At 41.4% G+C, this 13,316-nt stretch overlaps 1 protein-coding gene across 2 annotated transcripts in view; it reads left to right on the top strand.

The window, feature by feature from the left end:
* Window positions 1–13,316, top strand: part of susd6 (sushi domain containing 6) — a 31,994-nt gene that overhangs the window by 15,666 nt on the left and 3,012 nt on the right. For both annotated transcript variants that reach the window (XM_044169507.1, XM_044169508.1), the window contains 4 exons: window positions 10,177–10,371; window positions 10,942–11,136; window positions 11,261–11,399; window positions 12,660–13,129. In XM_044169507.1, the coding sequence (XP_044025442.1) occupies window positions 10,177–10,371; window positions 10,942–11,136; window positions 11,261–11,399; window positions 12,660–13,129 (999 nt within the window). The remainder of the gene's footprint in view (window positions 1–10,176; window positions 10,372–10,941; window positions 11,137–11,260; window positions 11,400–12,659; window positions 13,130–13,316) is intronic.

The raw sequence follows: 13,316 nt of genomic DNA, 5'->3' as shown, positions 1-13,316 counted from the left end.
CATTTCTGAAGCTGCAACCTGCAAATAATTGGTGTTTTTTAATTGATAAATGACTGAAACAATTATCAAAACTGGAATTTAGCACTATAAGTAACTTAGCTTTTTTGAAACATGTTATCTTTAACAGCTTGTGTTTGTATGTTTGGGCTGAAGTCCTCATCATTAATTGTAGGTATCATTTAGGCTTGAGTCACAGTTTGGATTATTTATAACATACTTGGCACATTTGAAAATAACTTAAAACTTGTGGCTTTGACTCGAGGCTTCACAACTTCCAAGTTACAACATTTATTTCAGTATGTGTAAATAACTATTGTTTATTGTGCTGTGCTTCCTTTCACTCTCAGTTGCTCACACAGCTACATGTTACTGAGGAGTGTAGGTGATGTTACCGTGCTCTTTATGCTGGCAGCAGGTCCATCCAGGCTTTGGATGAGTTTCATATCTGTGTTTGCGTCCACAAACTGTTTGCTGTGTTGGAGGTCTCGCAAGCAATATAAACAGTACTTTGTATCTTCTTTATGATGATGACACAACAACAGTAGTTTGTTGGTAACTTTCTCTATGGACTTCCTACTGACAATGAAATTCCTGTCATTAGTATTTTTGGCTTGAAGAAATTTGTCTAACAGAACTTTTGCACTTCTTCAACTTTAGGTTTCAGTGTTATTTTCTTATGTAACAGTTTGAATTCAGTGTTATCCAGCAGTGATTATTGTCTTAAAGAAAATGTTCAGCGTTAAAAATTAAAGTTGACAAGACTTGAAGCTTCCAACTGTCCAACTTGTCTTGACATGGCTTGCTTGGCTTTTATTTGAGGCTAATGGATAGTTTCCCAGGAGCTTAATACTTTTTCTTGGAAATGTCTTGTTGTCTCTGCCAAATACAGGTAGGCTGTTGTTTATCCCAACTTTTCTACTCTTTTCACTGTCCTGATCAGTTTTTTTTTGCTTCTGATCCAGATCCAAGTCCTTTTTAATATTTAGCATCTGACACACTGAACACAGTTCATCGCTTGCTAATGCATGCTGATGTATGAATTTAAATTGCTGGCTGCTGTTTATTTATTTTGTGCGCTCAACTGTTCATATCCTCACAGTGATTTTTCATTAGGGACAGCAGTTGCTATACCAAGAGCAAACAAAAATTCAGAAATGGATCAGGCTTTAAAGTATGTAGCCGATATGATCTATCTACCCTAGGGCAACTGTACTAGCAAGATTAATTGATAGTTACAACAATGTAAGCAGACTTGCAGTATATGTATTATACTTTTGGCAGTAACGTCTTTTGATCAGCTTTCCCTTATGATTAGGAGAGTTTCACGTTTTAGTACTCTAGTGGATTTTGAGGTGACAGAAATCTGCAATAGCCTATCCTGTCTAATAAACACAGTATGTTAGTGTTTAAGAACCCACTGGACACACACTGACAACAAACGGCATACCACTTCTCTCAGTAGAGCAGTCTGCATGTGTGAACAGGTTATACACTTGGTGCCATTTGATCACCCTCTTGGTGACTTGCTAGAGCAGTTGCTCTATCAAAGTTCATTTGGACCTGATTAGGGTGATGATGTACAGAGCTGTAACAGTGACTGCATTGTTGAATCATCAGAGATGTAATGCCAAAGCGTGGGACACTGTCTCAGTCTTTAATGCTACTCTCCCCCCACCTCTTTGTTTCTTACAGGGATACATCAACATAATCATGTATCCTAAATACTGAAATAAACAATTATTTTGTTGTAATTCTTCCGGCTCTGCAATATGACTGCTCCATTTAAAAATGCTTTCCTCATAGCTGTTGTGTTGCAGTGAACCAGTTCAACAAACAACTCAAGCGTGCCAGTAAAGATAAATTGGCCAGAAAAGAACAATTAGCTGCAGACTAAGCTTTGTCTTACTGCAGTTTCCGTACTGTTACAGCTCTCAACAGACTTAAACTGCCCTCGCTTCACTAGTACTACCAACATATCAGCATGCCAGCCCTGGTGAGCAGGGTTGGGATTATCTCCCTGACTTTCACCTTCAACAAATGTCTGAGGCTCAGGCCTCATACCTCTGCTGGCTGGCAGGCCCAGCCTGCTGAAATATGATCAGCCCACAGTTGCACTGACAGTTTTTTTGGGGGGGTGGGTTGTGTGTGTGTGTGTGTGTGTGTGTGTGTGTGTCTGAACACATGCACGTGTATGTAAAAGGGGTCCCACACACTCTTTTGTTTTCCTCTGAAAGCTAAGAAGAAGGAATGTCTGCCTCCCAGCTGTCCTCAGCAGTGAGGTGATAGAAGAGATGGGGGGAGCTCACTGTTGTTCGCCTTCGCTAACATCCTCCCATCTGTTACTCGAGGGCAGAGTGTGTGTGTGTATGTATGTGTATGCTTGTATCTTGGGGTTAGAAAGGGGGTCACACAATGGTGATCCCCCTTGCCCTCACCCACTTTGGCCTCTCATGCATATTTAACCCTTCAAATGCAAAGTTGTCTGTTGTCCTTTTCGGAGCCACTCTGCTTAAATCTGTCACTGTGCCCCATCCCTCAGTGAGCGGGGACAATGGGGTGTAATGGCAGCACACGTGGCTTGCTAAATGCATTGCAACAGGAGGGGAGGAATGGGTGGGGAGATGGAGGATGTGCCTGTGTGTTTAGTGACTTCCTTCACCCTTGGTGTATGCAGCGTTCGTGTTTGTTTCTGTGTGTTGCAGCTGCAGGAAGAGATGTAACGAGTGGACGGCTAAGAAATGCTCTTTTGGAAGACCACGGCTGTTTGACTCATGTTTTCTGGCAAAATTCCTGTTTACTGTAGAAATGACACTGTTGAATTTGGCACCAATGTACCATACGGACATTGTGTGTGTGGTGACTGAAATGAGTGCCCACTGCTCTGTCTGACACTCATACCCCTAACCATTCACTCACACATTAACAACACACATAGGATATCAGTGAGCAACACAACTTGGGACACTTGCAACCTACACTTGCATAGTGAGTAAACTGTCCGCCTGTATCTTTGTGTACTCAGGCTTTTGTATAAATGTGCCGGCACCTCCCTCACAAACCCTCCCTGTTCTTCATCCTCCTCCACCGCCTCCCCCCTTCTTCCTCAGTTAGGTCCCTCCACCTTCCCCCAAAGGCCCTGGAGATGGAACAACAGCAGTTTTTGGAAAAATGGGTTCATGCTTTAAGGTTCCAGCTTTGTTCTGCACTCTTTCTGCCCTACAGTAATACAAGTCCATCTTTTTATAAGTTTTTTTTTTCCATTTTCTTTCCCATAACCTTTCCCCTTGTTCAACAAAATACGCTTTAGTTCTCTTTGAGTCAGTGCCAAGCTGTTATGAGTGGACAGAGTATGAAAGCAGAAATGACAACTTCTCACTCGCTTACAGTAGAACATGACACTGCTAGTACTGCTCACCCAGACTTTAAGCGTCCTATGTTACGGTCCCCAGGTCACCCACCCAGGTCAGCGTACAGAGTTGTGTCACTACATACTGTGTGAAGTGTCTCTCACTGAAAGCTCGTCTGTGATATTTGTGTATGTGTGATAGAACGAAAGTGAGTGCAGGAAGCTTACTCTTTACAGATATACACACCATATCGCATTTTGCAGTTGCACTACCACGACTCGCCTAATCATTTCTAATTTATAGATTACGTTACCAAATTATGTTTGAAAAACTTTCACTCTCACTGGAATTGAAGCCAGATTATCACATGATATCATCATCATCATTCTAATTTTATATTCTCTATTAAATTAAATTAAATTAAATCAATAATGAAAGTGATCATCATCCCAAAAAATTATTAAGAAAATGCCTTTTTTATGCCTGTGTTACACATAGAGTCAGTTTCCAGTTTATTAGGTACACCAAGCTAAAACTAATGCAGTTTTAATACAACAGTCCTGCAGTAAATCCTACCCTCATGAAGCTTCAGTTTTTGTTGAAACTGTTATAGAGAGGTGTTGATTCAACTGTGTGATCACTTTTTGGAGGCTGCACTTTGTGGTGCTGTTGAACTGTACTGTGTTATACTGACCGGTGTTTCTATTATTTTTTTTCCACCCCATTTATACCAATAATTAACTTGATTGTAAAATGTCAGCAAATAGTGAAAAATACCCATAAGTTTCCAGAGCCCATGGTGGTGTCTTCAAATGTCTTGCTTTGTCTGTCCAAAACCCAAATATATTCAGTTTAATATCATAAAAGACTAAGAAAGAAAACAAACTGTGACTAATAGACTTTTCATCATTTCAGTACTTCTGTACTTCCATAGAAGTTTTTCATGGTTTGCTACTATCCACCAATGGCAGAAATGAGTTGCGAGCCCTCCTATTCTTTCCAACACTACCCCACCATGGGCTCTGCTGCACTATACTGCACTCTAATAACAACAGCTTGGCTAAAAATCCCATGGATTAGCGGGAGAGACAGGGGAACGTGGCGAAAAACAAAAACACCCTCAGCCCAAAAATGACAGCAACATCATCAAAAACAACAATAACAGAGGACTTGGAGAGAGGCCAACGAAGGAACAAAAACATATTTACCAGGCCAAAGAGAGCATCATCATCCCCTCGGTCTTTAGCTTAATCCAACGCACAATCCCCCTTAGCATACATTCACACACACAAATTCCCCTGCTTCTTGACACACTTGAACACGTGCACACAGACACGCTGGAAAACACACCCTCTTTTATGTCCTATTGTTCTATAGAGCGACCAAACAGCTGGTTGCAGAAGTCATCAGTATCTGATCTGCTTTAGTGTGCTCCCAGCTTGTAATAGAGGATAATTAGAATTTTAATTTGCCTGGGCAAAGAGGGCTAAAACCCTTGTCTTCTCCCCCACCCATGTTTTCCTCAATCCATCCCCCCTCCAGCTCTTAGTGGGCGAGTGCCATCGGTAACAGATGGGGAAAGAGAGATATTCACAGCCAGGCAAGCACTTCGCAGCAAGGCAGTGGATTTTAACGCCCCCCCATGGCCTGAGTCTCCTCCGGCACAGCCTTAAGGTGCTGGATGTTGGAATTAGAAATCATCCTCATGGGCGTGCTTTCCTGGCCCAGTCCTCCCACTACATGAAGTGTATCGCCAACCTTTTAAGCAATTAAGCTCTTTGATCAGCTTACAGTTGTGTGCCCAGAAGATTTCTAATAGTTTTGACCTTTTTATATGTCCATGTTATTTATTTAATTTCAATATGGCAAATGTCAAAGCTTAAGCACTGTTAGAGTCTTCAGTGGATATTGAAAGCAAACATGGGATCTCTGACACATCTTGAAACACAAATGTGCTGTACAATTTTGTAATTTTTGAATCTTACCCACTCTTTCCACTATCTTTCACAAGGCACTTGTGACTCTGTTTTAGTCATTATTGTTTTCGACATTTCTCAGAAACCCGTTCTCTTAAGCAAACTGTTAACATCAGACCAGTGGGAGAACAGTTTGTGTTTAGCTGTGACTCATTCCCTTCCTCATACGCAAAAAACATGGCGTGCTGAAATCCACTCTGGCATTGCTTAGTGCTTTAATCAGTTTTTTTTCCCTGTGTGTTTTTTCAAAGCCAATATTCAATCTAGGCTGAGAGGGCGATGGAAAAGGGAGAGACATCAAGGTTATATATCTTAACCACTCCACCATCTCTGGATACTGAACCAGTGTTCATTTTTTCCTTTAACACAGTCTCTCCGTTTGTGCTAGCCCAACCCACAGTGTGGTATGTACTGTAGCTGACGGCTGCCTTCTCTTGCCATTGTTGTTGTACAGAGCCTCTCCCTCACACACAGAGCTATTGGTCAACCTGCCATGACATGTCTCTTTTTGGCTTGTAATTCCTCAGGGCCACAGTGCGCCATGATGCTGACGTTTTTCTGCGCTCTCTTCCTTTCTCTCTCTTTATCTCACTTTCTCCCCCCTCTGTTTCTGCCTGTTTATCTTATGATGAGTACCTTTTCCCGTCAGTATTGTTCTCTCTTTTTTTCTTTCTCTCTTCATTACTTTCGAACCTCACCTTTCTTTTTCCTGGAAATTTGCAAAACTAGTGCTTTATATATTTGTCTCACATTCTTGTTCTAAGGTATGCTCTGGCTTCTTTTGACAAGTATAATCCCATGGGAGAGTGAGTTTAAGTCAAAATCCTTGACTGCTCCAAGTTTAACAACCACTTTTTTGTGTCTTTCCATATTTTGTCTTCATTTCCTTTTTTTTTAAGCTGACGTGGGTATGAGTTGTTATATTCTCAGGGGATGTAGCATGCAAGGAAATTGTGTGTGTGTTTGTGTGAGCATTTATGCATCACTAATCTATATTTGGGGTCCATATTGTTAGTTGCTACTAATATGCAATATACAGGGCAGCAACTAACTATTGTTTTCATTATCAGTTAATCAAACCTGTTTCATGGCAGGTAAAGACTTTATTATGATTTTATTAATGCCATCTAACCACACAGCCAATGTAAGTACTTGTGTAAGTGCAGTAGATGCAAATGACATTTGGAAAACTCAGATGATGGAACTGGCAGGTTTGCACAGGCAGCACAAGGCTTTCCTGGCATGAGAGGGAGAGCCTGGTTTGTTGCGCTTCTGAAAGGACCACAAGTTTCAAAATGGACATTTTACTGGCTTCATGGTTCGTTTAGACTGACCTGACTTCAATGACCTCTGTGACCTGTTCTCTCTGTAAGATATTAACCCTCTACTGGGTTAAGCCTGACGCTGTGACCATTTCTTAGCGCTTTATCAACAAACCCCATGCTACTGCAGGGATGTTCCTCGGTAGGTTTAACAACAGTATAAACAAGACGTCTGTGTGGAAGAAGCCTTTGTTACTGAAGCTTTCAGGTATTGGCAAGGCCCATTGTTTTAAATACATGGCATGGAATTTGGTATTAAAAAATATTATTGTATACCTTTTTTTTATATGAAAACGAATAAAAGTACTTAAATATGCACATTTCTGAGACAATCCTGGCTGCAGATAAGAAAGCAATTCAAGATCAAAAGATGATGAATACCGTTAACACTAATCTGTCTTCTGCATTTGCATTGACTGTCTTGCAGCACACCACAAAAGATCATAACACTGGCTGTTCACTAGAGGCTATTGTCCTAAACTGCCCCCTTAGGCCCTTTTGTCCCCTGTTGCCTCCCAGCCTGGGGTCTTCAATTCATCACCTTTACCACCTCCATTAACGCCATCTCCTCCTCAGAGAGCCTTTAGTCGCACTGAAGCAGCTCAACGAACAACTGCTCAGGTCATGGTGTCAAATGGCATCCTAAAATGTGTGTGCGGATAGTGTTACTGCATGTGAGAGAAAAGAGCATGGATGTGTTTGAGTGAGAAAGATTAATTCTACTTTAACACGCAAAACATGGACATGTTGTATCAAATTAAACAAACCTTCAGCTTGTGTTTAAGACATTAAACCAGACTGTTTCTCATGGTTGAATTCTGGGTAATCAATGTCAAAACTGTACATTGGTCTGCTAATGTGGCTCTCTAAGATGTGAGTTCTTTGCAACATCTAACAAGAGCTGAAATTATTAGTCGATTAATTGATTAGTAGATCAGCAGAAAATGTATCTGGAAGCTATTTTAATAAGTGTTTATTTGTTTATAAGTCATTTTTTAAGCAAAAATTGCATTCTCTGGTTCCAGCATCTGAAATGTGTAGTATTTATATAATAATGTGAATTTGTGTCTTATATAATAGTTAATTAAATATCTTTCAGTTTTGGACTGTCGGTTGAACAAAATAAGTAATTTGATGACATCACTTTGGCTTCTAGGAATTTTTCACTACTTTCTGACATTTTATAGACCAAATGATAAATTGGTTAATGAGCAGATTAATTAAAAATAATTAAAATAATAATTAGTTGTAGCCCTATAACAAAGTATCTTGTGATAGAGAAAGATAGAGTTTGAGTAGGCCAGAGCCGATCTTCAGTACCTTCAGTAGTAGTTGTATCATAAATATAGTTTTATAGCATATCTGCAATAAGCAGTATTAGTACTTCTTGAACACACACTAAATCTGTCCCCAGCTGAATTCAATAACACACCCTTTGGTATCACACGACTTAGTCCTGGGAGTGTCTTTGTTTGTGGGTGTTGACTTTATTTCCGTGTGTGTGTGTGTGTGTGTGTGTGTGTGTGTGTGTGTGTGTGAGAGAGTGTGTGTGAGAGAGAGAAGGTGCTCGCACATTTGAGTGTTTGCATTTAATCTTGTGCTGCCAGCTTAGAGCGACGTTTCTCCCCTGAGATTAGAGGATGTTAGAGGCACGGCTGTGGAAATAGTCTCTCTTTCAATCTCTAAACACACAAGGCAAGACAAAGTGGCTGTTTGCAATATTGGTGTGTTTGTTTATGCCAAGGAAGTGATAATATGATTTTATAAATACTCTGTCCAAGGATTAAATAATGAGCCATATGGTCATTAGTGTTGATGGCATTATTAATGTTCTTTATTGTGGGGGTGTTATAAATTTACTTATGTCTGGGCCTTGTTACTGAGTAAAATCACTGTGCATTGTACAGCTCCATTTAATAAATCAAGCAGATAAGATGCACAGATAAAACACTGAAAATCTTTCACTTATTATGACAGACTTTGTGTATATATAATGGCCCAGATGGGTTTTAAGTGTTGAGAGTTAGTATTGGAAACATTTCCACTGAAGCCAAGCCCAAATTCTTGCACAACCACTTCACAGATGAGCCAGATCAGTAGTAATAAAATTGGTATGTCTGTATCTATGGTTTCCACAGTACTTTGGCCATTCTTGAAGATCAATAATACTGAAAGTAAACTCTGCCTCCTGCTGTCACGTCTCAGTTTACACAGGTGTTGCAATGTTACGTCAGACCTGCTGGATTTAAATGCTCTGCTCTCGCCAGATTGCAGCTCCATGTGTGTGTGTGTGTGTGTGTGTGTGTGTGTGTGTGTGTGTGTGTGTGTGTGTGTGTGTGTGTGTGTGAGTGTGTGAGTGAGTGAGTGAGTGTGTGTGTGTGTGTAGACAGTGTTATGAGCTGTGGGAGTGCAGCACAAATTCGGATAATTTGCTCTTGTGCACAAGTACACACTCAGACACAAGGAGCTGGCGTGACACTGCAACATCATAGATGGAGCATGGGAAGGTGGATCAAAGCGCAATTAACTTTAGGTCTTCTGCCTCATCCTGTCTTTATTGGCTGGCTTAGAGCTTCAACTCTATCATTAGAGCCAAGTAAATAAGCCTTGCTAAAGATCCTGTCTCACCGCCAGACAGCTAGACCCAATGCTGGTGTGGGATGAAGACAGTTAATGAGCAAGAGATAATCAAGAGAATTTAGATCTATATGAAGCTCCTTGCAACATTTTAATCCACTATAGACACTTCAGGTATTCTCTACTGCACAACATGGCTGTCTCCACCTAACTTGTCATGTTGATACAGTGCTTCTCCCTTGCCTATGTAAAATGCAGCCTAGTTTCAAGTAAAAATACCTCTGAGTTTTAATTATCAGCTCAACCTGTCAACTTGACAGTTTCCCTGTGAAAAGTTGTTTGACCCAGTGGCAGCTTGCCTGCAGCGGAGACCAGCAGACAGTTTATGTCAGTGTAATGATAGAGCAGCACAATCTTCCAGCAGCACCACATTAATGTAATATTGAAGTTTTAGAGTCACTGGAAAATTATTATCAAGGTTCTCTATTAGTGATGGAGCCAGCCATAACAAGCACCATTAGTGATTGTAAATACTCTGTTTATTTGACATAATATTGGTACATTATTCTTCAAAGAATCAGGCCACATGTTAGACAGATTGTCCATGTTTCCCCAGTAGGCCTGTAATACATGGAAATCCCTGCATAAATTGAAAATTAAGATGCTACAGATCTTCTCTACAGGCAGTTTCTAACTCTACAAAGTTTACTTACATACCTTATTAATTACCTTGTTACCTTACATTATTAAAATATGGTTCAGGATCCCAATTTGGCTTCTGGCCTAAAGCTGGTGGTTCCTTACATAAGCAGTCCAGCCTAGAGCCAGAGGAAGAAGCTTCATATCTTACTTTTGTCGTGCTCAGAAAGCAAAACCTGAAGGGCTTAAATGATAGCTTTAAAGCAGCCAACTAATTCTTATTCTTATTCTCTTCACTTGCTTGTGTGTCTTTAGGTTGTGCGCGGCCACCTGGTGTGCAGCACGGAGATCTGCTGAACCAGACCGAAGCTAACCGGGGCTCTTTTCCCCCGGGCACCCTGCTGACTTATGGCTGTGAGCCTGGTTACACTGCAGATGGACCCACCAGCATCATTTGTACCAGCTCTGGAGCCTGGTCCCATCAACCTCCACGCTGCATCAGAAGCAACGGTGAGCCAGACTCAAAAATACACAAAGCAAACAAGAACAGAATTTAGTGTTGCCTGATAACGTTTTTGACTTTCTTTTTTTTTAAAATACAATTCAAAGTAGTGTATGCAGCTTTTTAAAATGGCCATTCTTGGCTCAGTATGCTCATATGCAGACCTGCATTCTACCGGTCTGAGTAGAATTAGCCTATAGAAAACCCTTATTATAACTGGAAGTATTCATTTTCATCGCTTTTCATTACTAAAAACATTCATGGTTCATGGGATGATAAACTTTCAGATTTTTTTCCCAATTCCTAAAAAGTCATCTTTATAAACTCCTGAGGTTGAGCATGTGCACTTAACATACCTGACTGCATCAAAACTGAAATATCATATCAGTTTAGTATCACAACACCAATAGTGCGGATTGTCCTTGAGAGCCAGCAGGGAGCACTGGGAAATTTCACCCAAAAATATGAGCATTTAAACCACAGGAATCAAGCCTAACCACAGAAATAATGCGAAACACTTCTGGTACACAACAACAGCCACAGCTGTTAAAATCTCTATTGCTTCTTCCTCTTCCCAGTGTGTTCACCCCCCACTGAACCAGAGAACGGGGGCTACCGCTGTCACCCGTCTCCCTGCCACCGCCTCACCCAGAAGACCGTCATCGAGTACTTCTGTGATGAGGGCTACGCTCTGAAGGGTGGCTACAAGTTCCTCACCTGCCAGAACGGCGAGTGGGACGGTCCAATGCAGATCAGCTGCCGACTCACACAAGGTCTGTCACCTCAGCTAACTTTTATCTTTATGTATTACATCTTTGTGAGCACACATAACCTCATGCAGGAAATGTAAATCAAAATCTATGAACCACTTTCTCTCTGTCTTCTTGTGTCCCTCAGACAAGGAGCCAAGCTCTCCGCTGGGTATACCAGCTCTGTCTATTGTGGCGTCCACAGCTAGTTCTGTGGCTCTCATCCTGCTTTTAGTGGTGCTGTTTGTTCTCGTACAGCCTAAACTCAAGTCCTTCCATCACAGCAGGTAAGATACACACACACACACACACACACACACACACACACATACACACACACACACACACACACAGTCAAATTAACTGATGATCCCTTGGTATAATAACTGTTCACCAGAACAGTTCTGACACAACTGGTCTCTGTCTCATGTCACTGGTTATTTAGTGCTGCTGTTTTTGCTAAAGACAAATTCTAGTGTCTCACATCCCAGATCTTATTTTGGTTGTTTTGGTTAATCAGTTCTGTTATGATAACATTTCCATTTTTTGTTTTAGGTGTAATGCAAATCATAGTTTTGTGCAAGAAGCTGGTAAATGGCCGGTCTAGACAGTTGGATGGTTTAAATTTGAAGAGATTATAGTCTGTTAGACGGACGACAAAAATGGATAGATATCCTGCCTTTAAAACATCTCTGAAACTTTTTGTGTTGCTTGCCTTAATGGACTCCATTGTAAAGTTGTTACTAGGGAAGTTGGCATTTCCTCATATTACATAAATAAAATAGGTCAATAAAATATCATCATATTCTTTGAGACCACATTTCCCCTTTTTTTTGTCATAAAGAGAATGTTTATCCTTCAACCTCAATGTTGCTATGTGCATTTTGTTTTCTTCTTCACTTTACTGAAGCGTGTGAACATATTGAAAAGGATTTTTTAAAAATGTCTTGCTTCTTACAACCTGTTTCCAGAAACCCTTGAAAGTTTTAGTTCTGTTTGCTCTGGAAGAACACTGCCCTTTTCTATTCGGCTCTGTAAAACCACCTCCCAATATGTCACAAAATCACACAGCAGATTCTGCTATTAATGCTTCCCATGGCGAGGACACACCTATTGTTCAGAAGTTTTGGTTGAAACTAGTTTCATAAACAAGTAGTCCACGTAAGATGCACAAGACCTGCCAACTAGTTTTACAAGTTGGCATTTCTTAAATACTTGACAAATGAAAGTAAAAGTATGAAAAAGGAGTTTATTTCACCACAGTCACTAACCACCTCTGCTGTGGCTCTGTGATAAAAAGGCCAGAATGATTTGATCTAGTGCTCATTGGCACTCGTGTTGATTGTGTAGTGGGCCCGAGGGCTTAGTGCAGCCTGCTATAAAGGGATTGTACAGTCAACGCTAATCACCTCCTCTCAGAGGTTCTGCTGCGGCACGCAACACACATGACTGCATCATGCTTATCAACCTGAGCCGGGTGTCGTGATCCATCTTGACCATACTTGTCTTTCTATCTGTCTCGCTCTTTCTTCGTCTCTGTTCATCAGGAGGGAGCAAGGAGTCTCAGGCCAGCCCAGCTCCGTCATGGTGGAGGGCGTCCAAGTGGCACTGCCCTCCTATGAAGAGGCTGTATATGGAAGCAGTGGACCCTGTGGTGCTTCTGGTCCTCCTCCTTCTCCACCACCTCCTCCAGGTCCCCCAGAATCTCGAGTCCCAATTGTGCTCTCTGAGGGGCTTCCTCAGGGAGCCACGGGAGGCCAAGGCCACAGCAGAACCCGCCACCACAGAGACTTAGACTTCTGTCTCCCATCCACGTCCTCCTCATCATCCTTCTCCTCCCGCCGTCATGCAGAGACGGTGCTGGTTCATCAGGCCCCCTCCTCCTCTTCTTCCTCATCATGGGCTAGAGAGCACCCTGGGGGTGCATGCGCAGGCCCCCTACCGCTCCGTAGAGACTCTGAGAGTAGCGACCAGCACAGTCTGCTTTCTGTCACCTCTACAGATGAGTTTTCTGATGGTAAGAGGAAACAGTGTTATCCCATATACATAACATACTTTTTTTGGTAGGAATCCCTTTCTTAATCTAAAGAATAAAAAACAAGTACTAAGCAGAACAGTTAACAGTTGAAAAATAAACAAACTGATCTCAGACACATCTTTTCACACGTCTGCTCTTCATTTTACTTATCTTGCCAACATATACT

Source organism: Siniperca chuatsi, linkage group LG16 (assembly GCF_020085105.1).
Source record: "Siniperca chuatsi isolate FFG_IHB_CAS linkage group LG16, ASM2008510v1, whole genome shotgun sequence".
NCBI lineage: Eukaryota > Metazoa > Chordata > Actinopteri > Centrarchiformes > Sinipercidae > Siniperca > Siniperca chuatsi.
This window is presented reverse-complemented; position numbering and strand designations above follow the sequence as displayed.